The sequence below is a fragment of the Thamnophis sirtalis genome, unplaced genomic scaffold (genome assembly GCF_051295495.1).
Source record: "Thamnophis sirtalis isolate CommonGarterSnake01/CBP01778 unplaced genomic scaffold, rThaSir2_p1.2 scaffold_9, whole genome shotgun sequence".
NCBI classification, from domain to species: Eukaryota; Metazoa; Chordata; class Lepidosauria; order Squamata; family Natricidae; genus Thamnophis; species Thamnophis sirtalis.
In genome coordinates this window covers 45,435,664-45,460,260 of record NW_028261389.1, presented here as the reverse complement: position 1 = coordinate 45,460,260, position 24,597 = coordinate 45,435,664, and the positions used below count along the sequence as shown (strand labels likewise).

The 24,597-nt window shown below is 35.2% G+C and overlaps 1 protein-coding gene across 1 annotated transcript in view; it reads left to right on the top strand.

The window, feature by feature from the left end:
- TPH2 (tryptophan hydroxylase 2) overlaps positions 1-24,187 on the top strand; it is an 86,239-nt gene extending 62,052 nt beyond the window's left edge. Inside the window, exons 9-11 of the mRNA XM_014057198.2 lie at positions 13,838-13,933; positions 22,894-23,027; positions 23,135-24,187. Of these exons, the coding sequence (XP_013912673.1) occupies positions 13,838-13,933; positions 22,894-23,027; positions 23,135-23,309 (405 nt within the window). The 3' untranslated portion in view covers positions 23,310-24,187. The remainder of the gene's footprint in view (positions 1-13,837; positions 13,934-22,893; positions 23,028-23,134) is intronic.
- Positions 24,188-24,597: the final 410 nt, after the last annotated feature.

Below are 24,597 nucleotides of genomic sequence, written 5' to 3'. Positions count from 1 at the left end.
CACACACACACATACATACACACACACACACACACACAACAAATGGTCGTTGTTTTAAATGAGTGGATGTACTTAACAGCTGTAATTAACTTTACTATAAGAAGAAGTCAAGAAAGCTCTCTCTCTCTCTCTGCTTGTCCTATGCTTGTTGACTTGATGACTGGAATGTGAACTGTGACTGTAAGCTATTGTTTGTTCTTTGAATTGTGTTTGGACTAATATCTACTATATCACTGCTTATGAAGCAATTATCAGTAGTAAAGCTACTTGTTTTTACTAGCAGTGTCTGCAACTCTATTCGTGTGTTTCTACTAGCAACATTCTTTCTCTCTAGCTGTACATTCCGCTGCACTACTTTCTGTTTCCCAACAGAGATACCCCTAACAATGATGTCTCTTGTACCAAAAGAATGAGAATGAGAAAAGAATGATGTCTCTTGTACCAAAAGAATAATAGGTTACTTTCTAATTGCCATTCTATCACCCTCTTAAATATTTTTAGCAAACTATATATAAAATCTCTGAAAGGAATTTTTCTAAAGAAGCATAAAGGTAAAGGTTCCCCTCGCATATATGTGCTAGTCATTCCTGACAATAGGTGCTCATCTCTATTTCAAAACCAAAGAGCTAGCACTGCCCAAAGACGTCTCTGTGGTCATGTGGCCAGCATGACTAAACGTTGAAGGCTCACAGAATGCTGTTACCTTCCCACCAAAGGTGGTTCCTATTTTTCTACTTGCATTCTTACATGCTTTCGAATTGCTAGGTTGGCAGAAGCTGGGACAAGTAACGGGAGCTCATTCCGTTACGTGGCGCTTGGGGTTCGAACCACCAAACTACCAACCTTTCTGATTGACAAGCTCAGCATCTTAGCCACTGAGCCATCCCATCCCAAGTAAAGAAGCATAAAGCATCCTTTTATTGTATGATTTAAAAAGATATTTAAAACAACATCAAAATAAGTAGGTCTAATAATTTAACAATAGCCTTGCGCCACCTATATTAGAAAAGTATTTCTAAAAAAAATCCAAGTTTATTGGCATGCCCATATAGCCAGGCCAGAAAGAGAAGATAAAAGGATTTTGGTGGGGCTATTACAGGTGGTCCTTGACTTATGACCACAATTGAGCCCAACATTTATGTGGCTAAGCGAGACAGATGCCAAAAATGTTTTGCCCCATTTTATGAACCTTCTAGCCACAATTGTTAAGTAAATCACTAAAATTATTAATTTAGTAATATGGTGTTAAATGAATTTTGCTTCCACATTGACCCTACTTGCTAGAAATTTGGAAAAGGTGATCACATGATCCCAGGACACTGCAGCTGCGTTAAATATGAACCAGTTATCAAACATCTAAATTCTGATCACTTGACCATGGGGAAAATAACTTCTTTCCATATTGTTCTAACTTTGAGTGGTCACTAAATGAACTGTTGTAAGTTGAGGACTACCTGTATTGTTGGAATTTATAAAGTTAAGTGAAAATTATCAATAAAGTGGCAAACTTTCTATGAGGCTTTGTGTATTTGCAAAAGTATGTTGTCTGAAACACAGGGAAATATGAAATGGAGACACTATTCTTTCCATTTCAGAGGAGGTTTTAAACACTGCAAGCCAGCCAGAAACATGCCTTATGCTTCATTACATTAGATATTCTAATAATTAAATGATGAGGCAAATTTTGTAGCAGCAACTCTGTCCATTCATTTTGTAAGAACTGAATTCCCCCTCCCCCTCTTTGTTTTTAGACAATGGACAGTCAGAGCTTTGAGTGACATTCATGCTGCCTGAAGAAAGAGCTCCTACTTAATTTTTCACTCCAAGGACATTTTTTTCAACTTCACCTGATATGAAGTTATTATGCTACCTCATAAAAACATTTCATTTTGGAAAGGTTTTAGTATAATTATAATTGGGCTGTGGTGTATATTGTTCCCATTTTAGCTAAAAACTGAATAGTATACTGATATTTTTAATTGTATAATCAATTAACTAATAACTAAATAAATTCAATAAATAAATAATATTGATTGCTGTGTGTTTATACAGTATTAGGCTGCTAGTTCTTTTTCTTCCTAGATGAGATCTCTCCGCTTTTGTATTATCTGACCTGGGACAATGTGGCATGCAGCTGCTAGTAATGACTTTTTCTCATGTTGTGTTCTAATAGAATTTTACCTGAATCTGTGGTTGGTTATGTGTAGAGCATAGCCTGGAGTTGGCTGCTCGATGAGCCCAAAAGCTATTACCAAATTTATGGTAATCAAGGGAAAATGTTGATGGTGAACCATGGAAAATATTTCTTTACATAACCTCTTTTTTTCTTATATTAGGTCAAGATGGCTTATATTTATTAGAAAAAAAAGGTAAAAATACAATTGTAAGATCTATAACAAGAATTTTAATTCTAATTTTATGGAAAACTACAATTTATTTCCACTACATTTACCAAAAGATTTTCCTTGTGTTTAATAAAGGAGGATTAGGATAAAGGGTTGTTCCACTGTGGGTCAAAAGTATTTGTTTAGAAATCCAAACAAATGCATATTATCGTACCCTAGACAATATATAGCTTAAAATGAGCAAAGGAATATATTATTTTTCAGAATACTTTATTATTGCTAGTGACCAAAATTGGCTATAACATCAAGACAACTAAACCTTTTTTGAAAACGGATTGATTAGATAAAACTAGGCTACACCACTACATTACAGTGAATAGCAATGGTGACTGAGCTTGATCTACCTTCCAAAAAGTCATCTCTGAGGTGTCTCTTAAGGGGGAAAATATAAATATTGATATCTGTTTTGCAGTGTCTGGTAAAGGTAAAAGAGATGCAGTTCAGTCTTTATGCCAATGTACAGCAACAATTTACACGCAGTATTGATCCAATTGCTTCCAGGATTCATCAGCTTAAGTATTCTTATACAGATATGTCATTGAATCTCCCTTCCAAAAGAGAGGAATGTACTAGATCAAATCTGGCAAATATAAAAGTGAGGGCATAGAATGTTGGTGAAATAATTAAATACTGTGAATTGTCTCCTTAGCATGCCTAAACTATAGATTTATAGAGCACAGCTCCAGTTCTTTTTTAAGTCTTGAGAATGTGCTCCTTTATTTTTTGACAGAGCTTTTGCATAGCCAGTGTAGATTAGGTTTTGTGTGGAAAATCCATATAGTTTGTTCAATTAAACTATTAGAAGTTTGATTGGACAACTCGAGGGCCTCACAAAGAAATATAGAACAGGAAATAGTACTTTTGCTATCTATATTGCTGCCCAATCAAGTTTTCCCAAAGTAAATTGAGGGATGAGGTAACAACTCGTCTTGGGAAGCAAACTTTGTCAAGCATGGTCATTCCAGAAATTCAGTGTTACTGAAAATTTTATTCTTCAGATGGTGAAAGAAAGAACAAAAGGATCAGCTATCTTCAGTTGATGCTGACCAGCAAGAAAGACAATAAAGGAAATGGAATTATTAGGAAATTTACTAAATTTGTTTTCCGCCCTCTTCACTGCAAGGTGACTGAGAAAAATCAATATGATACAATCAGTTATGGTATCATGCCATCATCTTTACTATCTCTGAGTATTTATAAGCAGGAACAATGACAAGAAACTACTCCTTGTTCCAATAGCTCAGACTTTGGGAAAACAGCCACACAGACAGTGTGCATTGGAAAAAGGAGAAAGTGGACTAATGGTTTTTTTTTCTCCTTTTCATTGGAGAACAGGGTAATTACAAGTAGATCAGAGACCATGTCTTGACAGAATGATAAGCATTACATTTTCTGAAAGGGGCTTTGTTTCAATAGCTTACAGAAATGGGCTGAAAATAACAAAATGGAAGTTAACAGAAATAAATGCAAAATTATTCACTTAGAAATAAATAAATCAAATGCACAAGTAAAGTCTCTGAGGCTTGGTAATAAGAGTTATGAAAAAGATTTTGGAATAGTAATTGTTTGCACAATGGGTATAAATATAAATGAATATCAACAGTATTATATGGATTTTTAAAAGACAAATGTAATTTTAGGTTGCATCAATAAAAATGCAGTTTTCATATCATGGGAAGAAGAGGTTCATCTTTATTCTATATTCACTAAACCTAGCTTTAAAGACTGTAGTCAGTTCCGAGCACCACATTTTTAAGCAGCATTCAGAAGGACTGGCAGAATCAGAAAAGGGAGCAAAAATAATCAGGGGATTGGAAATGAGATCCCATGAAAAGGAATAGAAACAACAGAGAATATTTAACCCTGAGAACCGAAGAAAGAAGGCACTGTTCAACATTCAAAAGAATGTCATATTAAAGAAAGTCAAGATTTGTTTTCTTTTGTTCTTGGATGCAGGGCAGAAATTTAAATTGGACAAAGTAAATTTATTTTGACAGTTTGAAAATAATAAGAGCAGTTTGAGAGTGGACCAATCAGTCAGAGGAGTAATGGATACTCCCTCATTTTAGTAGGGCAAGTGGGGGCTTAACAATCATAAACCTGGAACATTTTGTCTTTGGTTCTTCCGGGAGATTGGATTTGGTATCTTAAAAGGCTCTTCAGCTCTGTGAAAATGAATGAATTCAAACATTAAATTTCTGTATCTATAATTAATTATTTATTAAGTTCAGGAGATCTGTCTTGGAGTGTAATTGTATGTTTGGTCATACAAGTAATTGAGCTTACTCCAGTTGTAGCCTTAAGTATTAATATAGAAATAGAGTATATGGAAATAGCTGCAATATTAATTATGCTCACTGTTGTTGCTGGGAACAGTAGTTTGCCACTCGCTGGAAGTTCTCAATTGGCAATAGAGATAAGCATAAGCTGTAATGTGGTGAGAATATGGTGATTCTATACTTATTCTGGTTTCAGTTTTTATGAAGAGTGGAGTTATAAATCTGAGAGAAATCTTCCAGAATTTTAGGAGGAAATCGAGTGCAAGGAACTTCATTTGCTTCATGCTTCTGGGATTTGATTTTTTAGCTTATTTTCATGTGGTTTGCACTAACAATGATTAAAAATAGTGCTATAGCAGATGAATTCTCTCAGCAGGACTTTCTATATTTATTGCTTTGTTTTTTAGCTTCCTGTGTTGGGTTAGCATATTCAAATTTAAATATGAAAGCAATATTTTTGATCATGCTGTTATGTAACAACGAACAGATCTTAATGCATACATTTTCAGAAAATATCTTTAGCTATGCCCAGTTGTATTGGTGGTCCTCAGTCTGCACATTAAAATACCTGCTAGATAGGTTCTTTCATAAAGAGGTAAAGACTAAGTTTTCTTCTCAACCAAGCTCAGGGTCCAATCTCTAAAAAAGTTAAGCCACAAAGCCATCAAAAATATTGTAGAGGGGCGAGATGCAATCTGTTACAATCAAAATAGCTTCTTTGCATTCACAACTAAAACAGCTGGACAACTTTACAGAACATTGCAGTTTTATTTATGCCCAAATATGTTTACTTTATTTGTTTTCTTGCCCAAAGATTTGGAAGGGCCCATTTAAGTCAATACAATACAATACAATACAATACAATAGCAGAGTTGGAAGGGACCTCGGAGGTTTTCTAGTCCAACCTCCTGCAGGAAACCCTATACCGTTTCAGACAAGTGGCTATCCAACATCTTTTTAAAGACTTCCACTGTTGGGGAATTCACAACTTCTGGAGGCAAGCTATTCCATTGATTAATTGTTCTAACTGTCAAGAAATTTCTCCTCAGTTCTAAGTTGCTTCTCTCCTTGATTAGTTTCCACCCATTGCTTTTTGTTCTACCCTCAGGTGCCTTGAAAAATAGTTTGACTCCCTCTTCTTTGTGGCAACCCCTGAGATATTGGAACACTGCTATCATGTCTCCCCTAGTCCTTCTTTCTATTAAACTAGACATACCCAGTCCTGCAACCGTCCTTCATATGTTTTAGTCTCCAGTCCCCTAATCATCTTTGATGCTCTTCTATGTACTCTTTCTAGAGTCTCCACATCTTTTCTACATTGTGGTGACCAAAACTGAATGCAGTATTCCAAGTGTGGCCTTACCAAGGCATTATAAAGTGGTATTAACACTTCACGTGATCTTAATTCTATCCCTCTGTTTATGCAGCCTAGAACTGTGTTGGCTTTTTTGGCAGCTGCTGCACACTGCTGGCTCATATTTAAATGGTTGTCCACTAGGATTCCAAGATCCCTTTCACAGTTACTACTATTGAGCAAGGTACCACCTATACTGTACCTGTGCATTTCATTTTTCTTGCCTAAATGTAGAACCTTACTCTTTTCATCATTGAATTTCATTTTATTAGATAGTGCCCAATGTTCAAGTTTGTCAAGATCCTTCTGTATCTTTAGCCTATTTTCTGGAGTGTTGGCTATTCCTTCCAGCTTGGTGTCATCTGCAAGTATGATGAGTTCCCCATTTATTCCCTCATCCAAATCATTGATGAAGATGTTGAAGAGTACTGGGCCCAAAACAGAGCCTTGGGGTACTCCACTGCATACTTCCCTCCATGAAGAGGCAGTTCCATTGAGGACTACACATTGAGTGCGGTTGGTCAGCCAATTACGAATCCATCTGGTGGTGATGCTGTCTAACCCACATTCTTCTACTTTATCTATAGCAGGTTATGGTCTACCTTATCAAGTGCCTTACTGAAGTCCAAGTAAATTATATCGACTGCATTCCTCTGGTCCACTAATTTTGTCACATTATCAAAGAATGCAATAAGTTTAGTCTGGCATGATCTGTTTTTGACAAACCCATGTTGGCTTTTGGCTATTACTTTGTTTGCTTTTAGGTGTTTGCTAATTCGTTGCTTGATTATTTTTTCCAGAATCTTTCCTGGTATTAAGGTCAGGTTGATAGGTGTGTAGTTTCCTGGATCTGTTTTTCCCCCCTTTTTTGAAGATGGGAGCCACTTCAGCTCTTTTCCAGTCCTCTGGTAGTTCCCTGGTGCTCCAGGATATCTGAAAGATATAGTTTAGTGGTTCTGAGATCTCGTCTGCCAGTTCCTTCAGAACCCTGGGGTGTAATCCATCCGGTCCTGGTGATTTGAAGTCATTGAATTCCAACCTCCATTCAGTACAAAAATCCAGATTAAAGCATTTTTATTAGATTGATTCCCATCTTTGACCACTTCCAATGAAGTGGACTTCAGCTCCTCCCTTGATAATTTATTCCACTATAGTGGAAATAATCTCATTATTTGAAAGAGTTTCATACCTAGAGCTGACCCACAATTTAACCATTTATCACCTCGAGATGATACCAAATAAATCTCAATCCTCTTTATGATAACTCTTCTTTGTACTTGAAGTGGCATTATTTTCCTCATCCACCCCTCCATCTGTTGGCTTTCCTCAAGATTAATCTGCTCATCTTTCTAGCAAGACCTTGATGTACCTGCACCATTTTCTCTTAATCTTTCTTAAAATGTGTCCAGAATTGACATGTTATTGAAGGGAATCCATCAGATGAAATAGAACCAATATTTATTGTAATTTGAAACACATATTTCTGCTGAAGAAGCCTAAATTGCATTTGACCTGTTAGCCACATCAAACTTCTCATTCTTATTTGGTTTCTAATTAAGCATAATTTTAAAATTCTTTTCAGGTATTTGGTTTATAATTAAGCATAATTCTAAACCAAGTGTTCCCCATCCTATACTGGTACATTTATTTATTTTTTCTAACCAAAAGTACCTATGCTTTTTATATTAAATTTCATTCTGTTATTTCTGTATCTCTAATTTTTAAAAACTGAATTTTGTTTTTTATTTTAGGGCTTTAGCTATTTCCTAGTTTGTGTTATATGGAGATTTTTTTGACTTCTTGATTATGAATGCATATGCTGGAAAGTCCAAGATTCAGGATTGAATGTTATAGATGCTATTTGATATTGTACTCCAATTTCATGAAGAAAAACTGATGCACATTATTTGAATAAGTATGCCAAACCAGCTGTGGAACCACCTACAAAACATATTATTGAGGTCATACTAAAAAGTTTGCTAGTCCAAATGATATCAGATACTTTGTCATCTGCTTTGTGGAGTAATAATATGTTAAATCCATAGCATTCCCACAATATCTTAAGAAACCTATATAATCATAATGAAATAAGATTCGTTTTTTAAAATAAATCCATGCTTTCTTCTCCTAATCACTACAGTATTGTGTTCAAGAAGCTTAAAGAAGAATGGTAGCCTATGGAATATTTCCAGGTATTGATGTCAGATCTGCCTGTGCAATTTTCTTCAACTAAATCTGTCCATTCTGATATGAAAATGTAACAATTACTGACAGCCATGTTATTTTGTCTCTGCTTTAGCTATATTTTTAAACCATTGTTGTAATGGCTTTCCATTGCTGATTTCTAGTCTCCAAAAGACGCTTTTGACAAGAGGTCATGGCTTCATCATATAAATCCATAGGCAAGTTAGAAACTTTTGTTTCTATTTATCAGCTGCACTTCTGCTGGCTCTGCAGATTGCATTGATCATTTCCACAGCAGGCTCCAGTTTAATGGCCCAACAGAATAAACTCCCTGCTGATTATTCCCTTGTAGGACTTCCTTGGCTCCTGTTGTCATTAATGGAATAGCTTCCATTGGCCCAAATTCAAGATGCCTTTGCACATGAGTAAGCATCATTTGAAGTGGAGAGTATGTTCATACTTAGATTCATTTAATGAAAATAATGGGAGTGTACAAAATACTTCAATAATAAAAAATGTATTAAACTATTGTAATATATACCACAGGCATGAGCATCTTATGAAGCTTATGAGCCTTAACATACCTATCTACCACAACCTTTTGATGTGTAGACACAAACATTTTCAAAATGGATAAAGAGAAAACTCTTCATATATAGAAAGAACCACCATTGGTTTCATTGTCATAAAAAGAACAATGATATATTTAATCAAACAAAATATAAGCACCAAAAGCATGTTTATTAAATCATGCAATTTGTTTGAGAAATGCTTTTAATTACTTGCTTTTAAATTAAGAACAGTTAAAAATATTAAAAGCCTTTAGTATTTATGTAAAGAAATGGTTTTCTTAATCAGCAAGCTTTATTACTGGAAAAATTTCCCAAACCATACTAAAAAAAGGTTATCAACAAATATAATTTCCTGAATATTTGGAAACGTGAAAATAATTGTATTAAAAACTAATGATCAGCATTGGGTGAGATACTTCATTTAATGGTTTAACAAGCCTTTCTGAACTAGACTGAAACTGCCATAGTTTGTATTCAGTGAAAGTATTTTAGTAGCTTTTTCATAGAAAAGAGTTTAATCAAACACAATATTGATGAAAATTAGAATTTGGCAAATACAAACCATATAAAACTGCCAGGAACCTTTGTTTTTCCTTATATGTATGATTGATAACTTATGGTATATGGACAATAATGGTGTTCCAAAACAACTGGTTTGTTTATTAAGTTAAACATAGTTCAGTCAAATAATGAAGTTGCATGATGTATGAACTATTTATAAAGTAGGATTTAGTTATTGTATTCTCTGGGTGTGAAAGATTGTAGGAAGTCTACAAAGGAAAAGAACATTTCAATTGCTTAAAGATAAACTGTCTTACTTAGTTCATTGAAAATGAAGATGAAAAATTCCTATTTCTAAGTAAGACTTTGTATTTACTGCCAACCAGCATTAAAGAAACCTTACTGAGATATTGTGTACTTCTTGGTTCCTTGATCTTGTCCAGCTGTGTGCGGCTTGACAATAAGAAAGAGAGAAGCCAAAGTGCCTCATTAAGGAGAAATCTTCAGTATTGTCTTCTGTGGCCTCCCAGCCTGAGGACTGCCCTTCTGCTTTTCTTGGATTCAGAGAATATTTTCCCAGTACTATATCTCTTCCTTCTGCATTATAGAAGCAAAAACACCTAATGACTTTATTTCTAAAACTGAACTGGCTACTAAATTAACCAATTTTCTGGTCTGTGCAATACGCTGAATCACAAACTGATCAAATGGGATGGATTTATACAATATACTGAGACAAAAAATACAATCAGACCAAAGTCTTTTCATATTGTGGAAATACAGCAGGAAGTTGTTTTTTTTAGCTTAGCCCACAGAGATTTCTTTGGGAACTGTCTATGGTCCTGATTTCTGCCTAATAACCATTCTCTTGCATAAGGGAATTGGGAATCCAGTCAGAATTAGAGTTTATTTCAATATTTTTAGGGATATCTTTTGATATCTTAGAAGGTATGGCTTTTATCTTGATTTTTATCCCTTACCTCTCCTTCCCTCTCCTCCTCTTCCCCTTCCATTCCACAATCTTGGGAATGTACCATATTTGTCCATAAAAGTACTATTTTAAATCAAATAAATAAATAGACACCCAACCTATAGAGAAACAAGTTTTTGACATCTGTTGCATTAAAAAGAGAGAACTGAAATAGATGATACATTATATATTCAGCTAGTACATCCTCTTTGGAAGATGTCCATGTTAAATTATTTGCTTATATTTATTTGTCTGTGTTTATAAACCATGCAGACTAAAAGCTGTTAAAATTTCACAATTAAATCCATAAGAAAGCACATAAATAAGCTATTGGATAATTATATTTAAACAAATAAAGCCATGCATCTTGGTAAAAAAGGGGCATTCACAATCTACTGGAGATAAAGGCCATGATCCATGGAAATCCACAGCCTATTCGATTAGAGTGGCCTTGTCCCAATAAAGGGCTTCATACGCAATGTAATTTTATTGACCAAGATGAAGCAATGAAGCAATGTAATTTTATTGACCAAGATAAAATGACAATCATTTTTTCCTTAACAAGGTCCTGTACATTATCTAAGTCCTTAGGTTTTAATAATATTTTGCTGAGGTAACTGGAGTGTGTTGTGATTGGCTTATACACAAATCTTATAAACAAATAATGCTTCCAATATTCAAAAGAGATTTCTGCACATAATGAAGATGGCTGGACCTGTTGAAAGAGACTTCTGCTTCCAGCTATTGAAAGTGTCAAACGAGGCAGTAAGAATAGGAAAAAAACAACAGTATAGCTTATTTGCTTTGCCTGAAGAAACTTACTCTACTGTGAAGCTGGTTTAAGGAGCTAATTTACTTAGGGCTTTGTTGAAACAGCACACCCTTCCAGAGGTCATCAGGTTAGCAACTACCAACTGTACATGAGAAATTGATTTTTGAAATTAGCGTGAGGGTGAGGGTAATAAGCCCCTGCTAAAGTGATCTATGGGAAAATAAGGACCAAAGTCCGTCATTCTGGTGCAAATCCCTTGTGGTGGGATGAACAGTCTCTTGGATTCAGTTATATAAACAAAGCAGCTTCAGAACAATGGCAATTATAGTATTATATTGTAAGCTGTTTGGTGGAGAGGTTAAAGTACCAGGCTAGAAACTGGGAAATGGTGGGTTCTAATGAGGCCTTAGGCACAAAACCAGTTAGGCCAGTCATTCTCTCAGTCTTTGGAAGCAGGCAATACTGAATCATTTTAGAAAATTTACCAAGATATCTGCAGAAACTTGTTCACAAAGTTGCTAGGAGTCAGGGCTGAATTAAATACACCAAAAAAGAAAAATAAAACTTCTATATCATAGAGTTTTCCTCTGTTTATTTGTGACTGGCAATTTCTTGATTGGGATATTTTTTTACTTGATTATTGATCTGATGTTAATCTAAGAGTTAATCTATACTCACCTGGGTACTGATTCCTGGTGAAGAGGTGGCGCAGTGGTTAAATGCAGCACTGCAGGCTACTGCTAGATCAGCAGGTCAGCGGTTCAAATCTCACCGGCTCAGGGTTGACTCAGCCTTCCATCCTTCCGAGGTGGGTAAAATGAGGACCCAGATTGTTGGGGGCAATATGCTGACTCTCTGTAAACCGCTTAGAGAGGCCTGAAAGGCCTATGAAGCGGTATATAAGTCTACTGCTATTGCTATTGCTATTGCTTAGGTCTTTTTGTTTCCTTTTCGGCTTGCTAACTGTCTCTTTTGCATAGTCCATATATATTGTTTATGTGTATGAAATTCCCATCATTTTTGGACTTGGCTTGGTCTAGGATGATCACAGATTCCCATTTGAAACTATGGTCAAGTCTGTCCATGTATTATGAAATTAAAGAATTTTCATCATGTCTCCTGACTGCTAATTGGTGTTCATGGATGTGTTCTGTCATCTGGAATATTAAAAATATTCCAACAAAATTGATATCCATGCAACTTTATCATAAAGTGCCTGACTACTCAACCTGATATAGCACAACCAACACAATCCCTTAAAAGAATAACACTTACATACAGTTTAATGATTGCAACAACCAAACGGGCAGAATATTGGCAGAATGCATCCATGAACACCAGCTGGCAGTCCGAAGACATGATGAAAACTCTTTAATTTCACAATATGTAGACAGACTTAACCATAGTTTCAATTGGAAAACTGTGACCATCCTAGACCAAGCCAAATAAAAAAAAATGCACAGAATTTCTAGAAACGTGGCATTGTGACAAATTGGTCATCAATAGATACATAGACATAAACAACGTCTACACACTGTGCAAAAGAGACAATCAACAAGCTTAAAAAGGAACAAAGACCTAACTCTACTTCTCCACCAGCAATCAGCATCCAGATGAGCATAGATTAACTCCAAGATTAACATCAGACAAGCAATCAAGTAACCAATAAAAAGCTGTCAAACAAGCCACTAGAATATAAATTGAGAGCAAACCCCACTCCTTACTGGCATTAATTATGTTACCTAATATGGATGATAAAACATCTGTAAGAAAACAGCCAAGCTCAAATAGCACCAAGGTCCCCCCATTTCAAGCCTGAGCTACAAATATTCTTCTTTATAGGTTTTAAAGAATTATTAAATAAGTACTACAATATATACACTTTCACCCTTTAATAAAGTTCACATTCTGCTTGTGATTTTTCCCCCCAGGGTCCCCGTTAAGACAATATTTTTGATGTGCTATTAAAACACATCCAGCATTTGCATTCTGCAAATCTGGGTAGCAGATTTACAGATATGTTCTTATTTATTTCACTATAAATTTGTTCATTAACAATGGTGATTTTTATTAGGGCTGTGCAATATAATTATCCAAAGCTACTGTATTTTTCAGAGTATAAGATGCAGTTCCCCCCCCAAAAGAAGTGGGTGGAAATCTATGTGCAGCTTATACTCTGTGAAAAATGGGCAGTGGAGAATTGGCCATGCCGAACAGGTGGCGGCGAATGGGCTGTGGCAGTGGCAAACAGGCTGCGGCAACAGGCCAGATGAATTCCAGATGGATGCAGATTTTTTCCCCTTGTTTTTCCCAAAAGCTCCCCAAAAGCTAGGTGCATCTTATATTCTGGAGCATCTTATAGTTGGAAAAATATGGTACTTTGGATAATACAGGTGTGAAAACACACTAGTTGCTTGCAACACTTTAGACTAACTGTGACTTTTCCAAGAATTAGATATTGGCTGCAGTGGATAACCTCATAATTCAAAATAAAAATGCAAGTGCTTTAAAAATGGAAGACAAGTATCACTTTTACACTGTGCATACCCTGCAACAGCCTTTTGGCATTGATTCTGAAGCACTGCACAGTCCCAATTCCTACCATGATTTACACCAAATAGATTTATGATGACCCCTGGTATTCATGGCGTTACTATTTGGTAGTTTTCTTTCACATCATTTATTTAAAAACAAAAAAAGAGTATGAAGAGGGGCTTGCCTAGTGACCTGTTTGATTTTTGAGTATATCTAGATTTATTCTAATATATGCATTTGTGTGTCTGTGTATTTCATTTTTCAGTGTTATTTCTTCACTATTGAATTTGGCCTTTGTAAGCAAGATGGACAACTGAGGGCTTATGGAGCAGGCCTTTTGTCTTCTATTGGAGAACTCAAGGTACTCATGTACACAAAACTCTATTATTTATCACCAGAAGCCAGCTCTATGATTTCTATATATTTCTCATGCGTGTGATTTTACACTGAACTCATCGTTGCTTTAACTTTACTTTCAAATCATCCTGGGAGTCATTTGGCTGAAGGGCAATATATCACTGTTTCTAACAAATGCATTAGAAAAGCTATACAGTTTCAATTAAATCTAGTTGAAGAACAATGGGAACATTAGATCATAATGCTAATCTGGGATGGAAAAGACTTTTTTTGAATGCCAGTCCAAAATATATACCTTGACACATGTATTAAGACATGTGTCATATTTGAGTCTGATTCTTGCATTTGAATGTGATTCAAGCAAATTACCCATTTGAATTAGATCAGGTGCTTCTGAAATAATTCAACTATCTGATGGAATTTGTGATATGCATACATACATACTCTTATCAGATCAAATCTTTGATTTGACTTGATTCTTTGGATAAATTCTTTACACTGAATTGCAAATTCAAACTGAATGTCTTCATGAAATCCAAAATTCAAATTAGAACTTGGTTCCTTTACATCCCCTCCCAGTACCTATATTTAGTAAATTGATTTTCCAGCTTCATTTAAATTTTTGCCATATTCTATGACCTGTACTAGTACAACAAATATAATTTTGTTTCAGTCTTTTGCAGTAGAAACATTGGAATTTAAGATGTAATAATGCTTAAGCAGTTAAACAAGAAGCACAGAGTCCTAAATATGATATCTTGGCAGCAATCCTAAACTCCAATGGTAGAGGTGTCAGGCTCCTCACAGTAGCAGTTATTATTGACAATTTTGTAGGATGATTATGCCCATCAATTGACAGGCCAACATATGCAGTTCTAGTTATATTGGAAATATTATATCTATTTAAGCGTAACCCACACAAATTAAATCTTTAAACTTCTTGACACTGGTATTCCAGGTGGCACATTAGTTTCAGTCTAGCAATCATTTTGACAATGAAGTAAAAAAAAACCACGTGCTTCTGCCCTCAAGAAAATTCAAACTTGCTGTAGAGCCAAGATTTATTTATTTATTGAAGACATTTATAGTCTGTCTTTCATAATATATACCCCAAGGCATCTTGCAACCCAAATTAAAGTAATAAATACAGTTAGACAGAAACAGTTACAAATACCAAATCCACTAAAAATGACAAAGTGAGTATATGATAATATTGTTGGTGTTTAAAAAGTACCTATGCTTTAGTGATATCCAGGTTAGATTTAGGCAGTAGTGAACTCTATCTGGAGTAATTCCAAAGCTAGTTAAGCAAATTTAAACTAGTACAGAATATGGCTCATTAATGATACAGGATTCTTGAAATGTGTGATATCTCTATTGTGCCAATTATCAGCAGTGTATTTTTATAGTACGCACAAAGTATTGGTTTTTTAATATAACTTATTGAAACTTTTTAAAAAAAATAAGTTAACTTATTCAAATTAATTCAGAAAAAAGAAAAAGAAAGCAAAAAGGAAGCAACGAAAAAAGTTAAAATAGAAAAGAAAGAAAAAAGGTGGTTTCTGATATTTTTCAAGATTATACGTGCAATTATATTTTAACCTCTCTCTCTAAAGTAGACTTGGACATTTTACAGTTTGTGGGCCACATCTGGTCTTTTGGATGTTCCTGTCTGGCATCAGCAGTGTCCCGGGGGGGGGCAGGGAATCAATGGCTGAGTGGTATAGGTGGAGGCAGGGTGACATCATTGGGGGAGATGGTAGGAGCAGGGCATCAGCAGGGGCATCGGTGGTGGTGGTAGGGGTGTTGGACAGGGTTTCAGCAGGGGTGGAACTGCAGTGGGGTGAGGCCATGGTGAGAGTGTGTGGTCATAGTGATGGTCCTCCACAACAATCCCGGCTATTCATATGTGCCATTGGGAAAATTAATTGCTCACCCCTGCTCTAAATGTTATATTATAATATATTATTTGCATAAGCTAGACCAAGGGTATCAAATTTCTTCAAGGGCCAGATCAGCCCTGTAGTTCTCCTCCATGGGCCAGAGGGGGGAAGCAGGGGAGAGATGGGATGGATGTTTCCTGTAGCACCCTACTGGCCAAAATAAGGTGTGGGGAGGGACCGCACGTGGCCCCTGAATTCTTTTTTCGACCTGGACAATCTCCTGCAGCACTTGGCTGGCCAAAATGGGGCACGGGTGTGTGCATTGCCCCCTCATGCCTCATTTTTGGCCTCCATGGCCTCCTGCAGCATTCTCCTGGCTGAAAATGGGACACACGGAGCCCTTGCAAGGCCCCCACGTGGCCTCCCCAGACTCCTGCAGCAGTTTCCAGGCCTAAAATGGGCCATGGGGGGAGGGTGCACGCAGGCCACATGCAGCCCATTTCAGCCAGCAGAGGCACCATGGGTGGGTCCTTTGATATTTCCAGGCTGACCCTGCGGGCCAGATTTAAGCACCTTGTGGGCCGGATCTGGCCCACAGGCCTTCAGTTTGATACCCCTGATCTAAATTAATGTTTAAACCCTAAATTACATATTCTTTTTTAAACTTGCATTGATCTCCATGAATAAAATTCTGTAATATTATCTTCAACCTTTCAGCCCATATCATGGTAAAGTATAATAATTATATTATAATTACTATATTATACTTATTACTCAGTAAAAATATTGGCCATTAGTTTCTTGTTAACATTAAATCTCAAAAGCCTGAAGGATTGAAACTTCTACTTTATCATTAATTTGTTTTAAGTCTGCACCCAATTGCACCATAGATTCTTCCAAACTTCTTCTTGACATCTTTTCTTATTCCTGCAAATCCTCCTTTTTAACTGTTGAAGTCATCTTTTGGCCAAATTCTTCAAACTTTTTCTGCAATAAATCTGGTGAAATGCCCTTATCCGTAAGCTGTTCTAGTAAACTCCTGCCTCTGTCTGCCAGTTTAACAGATTTTCTTCTGATTGCTGTTGTGAGGAAGTGAAAATATGCCACTTATTACAGTGAAAGTAAAAGGCTGGCTTCTGTTTTCCCCATATTTTGCTTCTTACTATCTTTAACGCTTTAGTTCCAATTAGCTCTCCATAGTTACAGTCTCACTGCTTAGCTCATATTATCCTTATGTTCTTGATTTAATAAGAAACAACCAGCATTCCCACAAAGATCTGGTCAACAGGTCTAATTAATTTTGCTATTTTCAAAAACACTTTAATCAGAAAAATAATATTTTAAAAAGCAATCACTGTTCTCCTTTCTCTATTTAAAACTTTCTTTATTTTCAATCCTGTTAAGCTTTTTGTTTTTAAATTAAAACAGCAGTTTTCCCTCTTCTAAATTTAAAAATGAAGACATTCCCTAAGAATTTTTGATCTACATTGCCATTTGAAATATTTCTCTTAAATCATAAAGTGTTTAGGAAAGCGGGACATTTGCTGGTTGGATATTCAATTAAGGATGCATACCAGTTAAGGACATGTTGGTTTTTACCTTCAAAACTAAATTGTTTGGACTCATTTTGGTTTGTGTAGTCTTAAAACTATGAGTTGGAGGCATTCCTTATATCCCATTCACTGAAAAACATAGTTTATTGGTAAGAAATAAAGGGCATTTTCAGTGTTACACATTTCTAGAAATCTAATTTAAAAGAGGTAAACGTGAACCTAGAAATATAAACCATCAGATATTTGTTAAATTTATTTTCCCCATGTTAGCTAGGATTTTATATTTTTGTAATTTGAGCTGATGCTATTTTTTATTTTTTCATCTTTAATAATAGAATGTTGAGTTGGGTGGTCTTTTTCATTATCCTTGCTTATGCTGCTAATTGAGCTATTACTTAAGGTTACTGATCTTTCTATAGGCTGTTCTTTATACAAAGGCCTTTAAATTGTCTGATGAGCTTTATAAATCAAAAGTTATTTTCTATGTATAGGACTTACCATGAAAGAGTCTGGATCATGTAGAGATATTTAAAGTGCCTTAAAGATAAAAGAGGCTGGATTATAAACTCTCTTAGTTGAAGAGTAAGTTTAATAAGTAGGATCCCACAGCCAAGGAAAAGGGGTTCTTAAAAAACTGATGTGGGAGTACATTTTTTAAAAGCAGTCCCTAAAACATATTTCATTAGATATCAAGATCACAACCCATAACTCAAAGAGTGGCATATGTGAATACAGCAGTGGGTTTCTTTTATGTGTAAAGTGTCTTGAACTGATTTAACTTATCAACCAAAGAAGACATTTGTAGCTCAGGGTTGAATGTTTGGGGACTCAGTTGGTGGTTTCTGAGCTTAGTTGACATAGCCTACCCTTGATTTTGCATGATTTTCTTGAACTCCTAGAGCAACTGTAAATTCTTAAGTATAATTCGGAATCATTCGTATTTTATCTGAGATCTTTCCATTGGTAGATAAAACATAGCATAGCTTTTCTTTGATTTTTTAATTACTGCATTGATTTTTGAAGAGGCAACTCCTGTTGCATGAGGAATAACAGGAAGATCAAGCTCATTATACGGATCCTGGATCCAGTTAGGTTTAATGTTGGAAAAGCAATTCTCAAAGGAGTTTCTGGCAGAATTTTGCTTTGAAATTGCCTATCAGTTTTTCTGTCATTTAAGAATGTATCTCCATTTTGGAATTTCTGTTTTAGGATACATGCTCAGGCAATACCACAGATATCTGAAAACTTGTCCTATAAATGAGAATAAATTGTTTTTCTGGAGATGTAATTTGCTTGGAAACTAACAAACAGGCACCTGCTGTGAGTGACTGATGCTTATAGCTTTGGGATATGCTGCCTTATCTAAATTTGATTTCAAACAAATGTTTAGTTATATAAATATTTTTGGCATTTGATTATCTCTTTTTCTTTTGTTGTCTTAAAAAAAATTATAACCAAGACTTTTTGTTGCTAAGTTCCATATTTTACAAGCATTTTGTTCTTGTAAAATGCCAGGATAGAAAACAACATTAAGTTTGGCTAGAGATATGTGACACACGCTTTAGAGTGGCCGAGTGTTGTCTGGAATTATTGCCCCTGTTTAAGCACTTGGACTAATTAATTGAATCTATTTTATCATTTTTTACTGAGGTATCTTAATGATGGATTAATTGTAGATGCCTGCATGGGACAATGAAAAAGAAGTCATCAGTTCACATCCCATAATCCATTTAATTTTCAAGACTATTCTTGTGTTGCAATGATGCAATACTTAGAAGTCCACAGTTTTTATTGGCATGCATTTGAATTCTGAGTATTACTCAAGCTTCATGTTTAGACAAATTTGTCTAGAAAGAACTTTGTTTTCAAGGGTGGGAAGGACTTCAGATTCAATTCCTGAAAAATCCTTGAAACATGTAGGAGCATGCACACAGCACACATCTGCAACTGTTTTAAAGTCATGTCTTTTCTCAGGATCATGTGCCTGAGTTCTGCAAGGCTGCCATGTGATTCTAGAAAGAGATGCAGCTTTGGAAAAGAGTTGCAGACAGTGCTAAATTTATTGCATATTGCTTCATATTGTTGGGCAGGAATGCCTCTTAATAAAACACTTTTTGCCTCATGTCTCTAACATTCTTTTAAATATGTTTTTAAATTATTAGTTAATCATTAATTTAGATATTTTCCTGTTCTATTCAAGTGGGAGTTCTGTAATTTGTAGCATCATGGTACACCTATCACTGATGCACAATATGTACCCCTCCAAATTTCAGTTTCAATTTATAAAATGTATGCCACTAGAAATGGCAATTTCACTTTTGCATAATTTTATCTTTAATCTTGATCCACTCAACTCAGTATTTACACCGATATCAGCTCTCTAGAATATCTAACTGAACTCTTTCCTTGCTCAGTATGAAGTGGCCAGGAATTGAACCTTGGGCAATCTACCAAAAAAAATACTGTCTAATAGTAATGTTAGACTGGAAGAAGAAAAACACATAGATGTTTTGTCCTATTTACCCAGAGGGCTTTTGCACAGTCAAAAGACAGATCAAAGATTGTTGAAAGGAAAGAGAAAAAACTTGATTTTTTATATTTCCTGACTACTGGCTTCATGCAGACTTCTGATGGTTTACAACAATATATAATCCATCAAAACAAACTAAAAACAAAATTTCGCATCAATAATGACTTCTTTATTCATCAATAATCAAAAGGTTTATAGAAAAGCCCTACCTTGACTGCGGTTTGAAAAGCTGTGAGGGTGCCATCTCTTAATGAAAAGGAATCCATTAAATAATGGAATAACATGAAATACTTGCTATGTACTCTGAACCATCTCACTAGGAGGTAACTCTCAATGTACTCTTTTGTTCTTAAAAAAAATCCTGGATGTGTTGGTTCTACTTGAAACATACAGTCCAGAAGAATTCTGGTATTAAGCCATAAAGGATTTTAGAGGTTAAAATCCACACTTCAAATTGCCTTCAGAAGCCTCCTGGAAGCCAGTATAGTGTCAAACCATTGGCATATGGCACTGGTGGCTTTCATTTGACAATAATGGGCTGCTGTGTTCTGCACCATCTGCAGCTTTAGAAGAATCTTCAAAGGTTGCTCCAGGTAAGGGGTATTGCTGTAATTAACTTTTAATAGGTGATGACAAGAAGCCTTCCTCAAAGCATCTGCTTCAAGAAGAAATGCAACTATCTCAATACGTGGATTCCTTCTGTCTGTCTAGCCATAATTCTCCAACCAACAGAGGATCCTAAAAGACTAATTCTTCAGAGAAAGACAACCTACACAGAGTTTATTGGGGCAACTTACTTCTTCCCATCTGGACATAACAGCTTCCAGACATTGAGTCAGAACTTCTGTCTTTTCTTCTGTTCAGCAGGTGTGGTGTTTTGCAGACAAAAGGATAACCTTCTAGTGCAGCTATGTAGATATTAAATAATTTATTTAAATATAATAATAATCATCCCCCAGTGAAGCCCTACCTTGATGTGATGTGGTTGTGGGGTTGTATAGCTGTGCCAGAGGTTCAGCTATACATGACAGGTCTTATCACAGGACACAGAAAATGAGTATCTTTCCCATAAACAGTATGGTGAGATGTAATTTACAGAAACCCATACATGATCAATTATCATCTGGGTCACCGAGGACTACACTAGGTGTTGGAGTTCCTGGACATCTAAGATGGCTGGAAGAAAAAGTATTGTTGGCTAGTAACCAGATCCAGCAGGTGCAAGACTACTGGAAGAAAGGATGTTTACAAATATATACAAAGTTTGAAAACAAATAACAATGTTATTACAAATCAAATCCAACAATAAGAGATTATTTGAAATCAATGCATCAGTTCTGGAAAGAACAATATCTAGAATCAGAAATAACAGAAAAGAGATTAGCAGATCAACAATCATTTTCATTCTTAAACCAGGTACTCCCTCCTCTGCCTTACTTTCAATTCTTTATCTAAAAAGAATCGAAGTAAAAAAATAAATGAACATCTAGAGCAGCACAAAAAACAACAGAAGAAAGCTGCCTGCATTGAAGCTTGTGCCAAAGAAACAGCTAGCACAAGTGTTAAAAGATGCAAATACGGCTATATCAAGTATAAGCACCAACTCATTGCAAGAAACAAACCAACTAGTGTATAGAATGGCTGCAATTATAATTGAATACCTTGGATGAAAAATAAAAGCCAAACAGTGCACCAAAAAATGGAAGATCAGGCTGGAAAATAAGATTAGCATGCTAAGACCAAATGTAAGCAAACTAAAGCAGATGAAAGAAAAGAAGCTGAAGAGCCAAAGAATATCTGATCAAAAAAATCACCTAGAAACAAGGAAGATTAAAGAGGCACTGGGAATAACAAAGCACAAATAACAGGTATAGTTCAATCATGTTCAATTCTTGGAGACTGCCTGGACAAGTCCCTGCAATTTTTGGGGAAATTTTTTTACAGAAATGGTTTGCCTTGTCTACTTCCTGGGGCAAAAACACTAAAAGGGACTTTTTTTAAAAAAAAGAAAATAGGTAGACGAATTATTATATATTTCACTTTTATAAATCAAGTTCTAGAATGGTTAGTGACTAGTTGTTTTTTAAGAAAATAAAGTTGGAACCAAAGAATTATGGAACACAGAAAGGAAAATGTCCCAATTTTTATTCTCATGAACATCCATGTCCTCATATATACAAGTACCAGATATGTGCATATGGAGATAATAACATATATGTATATCTGTGCAGTTTACTATAACATGCAACTTTTATATTTACATTTTTTATATATTTATTTCTTAAAAAGAAATATTTGATTAGTACTTTCTTTATGACCTGAGATAGAACAATTCCTGTACCATAAGTTGGAAACTGGACTGACTAGAGCATAGTACAATATTCCACAGAAAGCCTCCTGTTCATTCCTAGTTATTTACATTATTCTAAAGAAATTGTATATTCATAAAATTCCATGACTCTAAATCTCACTCAGTTTGGTTTTAAACAAATGGGTATACAGTGAACACTCTTGATGAACTGTCAATCTAACTTATATTAAAAAAGAGCAATGAAAATGTTCATTATTTATTTAGATCTTTTCAAGTCTGAAACAAACTGGTGTTATGTGATATACTGGAGGTGAAATATAATTTTTATGAATGTGTAATATGGGCAAATAGCCATATATTGCTTCTGTCTTTTGAAGAATTCCTAATATTAGCGATAGTGTGGAAATACTTGAAGTATTTATTAATAAAATGTACTTTGTTTTAGGTTTGATTATTTAAGTTATTTTTCATATATAAAGCAGAATTCTTGATGATGTAATTACTTGAGGGGAAGGGAATCTTAATAGATAATAGATTGATAAGTTGAAGATGCACATCACATTCATTCTAAAAAATCAATTATAGGTGAATCATGTGAAGTGAAGAGCATTCTTTGCTGTAAAGCTTGGGTGCATAGAAACACTTGAGGTTTCTGTCATGTAACATTTGATGTGGTATATTTTGCAGCATGCTCTTTCTGATAAAGCCAATGTGAAAACATTTGATCCAAAGACAACCTGCTTGCAAGAATGCCTTATCACAACTTTCCAGGAAGCTTACTTTGTCTCAGAAAGTTTTGAAGAAGCCAAAGAAAAGATGAGGCAAGTTGTTTCCATGACCCTTAAAAACAAACTCCAGATTGAATTTGCTCTTATCTGTAAGTGCAGAAATAAGAGTTAATGTAATTCTTTTATTATTTTTATTTCAGGGACTTTGCAAAATCAATCAATCGTCCCTTTTCTGTTTATTTCAACCCCTACACCCAAAGCATTGAAATTCTGAAAGACACCAGAAGCATTGAAAATGTTGTCCAGGATCTCCGAAGTGACCTGAATACGGTGTGTGATGCTTTAAGCAAAATGAATAGATATTTGGGTATCTGATTTCTTAGTGATGTGGTTTTGAAGAATAGCTAGATGCTGTAACACCATTATAAGCTACAATGGCTATTTTAGCATTGTCTATTTCTTCTCTAATGCATGGCTACCACATTTGCTCCGTGTTCTCTTCTACTTATATGTAACTTGAAATACACCAACACTAGCCTACAAATATTTAAAGAAGAGGATTGCACAGTTTTTTTTTCAATTTGCATAAATTTAAAAAAGCTTCCTTCCCATATTTACAGAGTTACAAATAGCATTTGCTGTCATATCACAAAAGAACAATTAAAGACAAAATATCACCAGTCAATCATACATGGGAAGTTAAACTTTAGTAAGTATTATATATTTTTTAAAGAAAATCCTTATGCATTTCAAAATAAAACCACTAATTTCCTGAAGATTGTAGTAAATAAAGCCAAATATTTTTTGAAAAAACTCAAGATGATGCTCTTAAAAAATAGGCAAGTCTGTGTAGCGAGTTGTGTTTCTACCTGAAACTATAGATTTGTTGTGAAACATAATTTGGTCTGAAACACATCTTTCTATGCAGCTGTCTTGTACTTCTTGCTGCTAAGTAGGGATTTTAGGAGCACAGCCATGTTTTGCTTCTTGTAGGGTCTGGTAACACATTTTCTACCACATTTTGCAAACAACATATTTTTAGCCACCATAGATGTTTAGATGTTACAGACAAACATTCTGCCTAATCATGGACTCGAAACCAAAGAGAATATCATCATTGATGCTAAAATATCACATCCTGCCATAAGGCTGGGTATCTTTGCACTAATCCATTTTAATCATCTGGGCTCATGGAAACGAATCTCTTATCAAATTTCATCATTCCTCACAACTTCTTCTCTTCTGTCAACCTCAGTTTGGAGCTACATACAGAACAAATCAGCATCTTTGATGTCTCAGTAAAACTTAACAGTGAACATATAAACATTATGTTAGACAGAAAAAATACAGTTTGCCCCGTGTACCCACATACTTTTAGCTTCCATCTAGAACATATCACATATCTGTACAAAAACTCAATGCTCTATCCACACTTTTTTGTACCCACTTGAGAGAGATACTTAACTGATGAATTAAAGTATGCATCAGGAAACTGAACTACTCACCTTATGAGACCAATAGACAAATCAATAGAGCCAGTTCCATTCCCAGAGAGGATATGTTAAAAGACAGAATACAGAAATAGCATAACAGAAAACCACTGATTGTCACCTACAACTCACAGTTTAAGTCAGTCAAACATATTATTAATGATTTATACCCC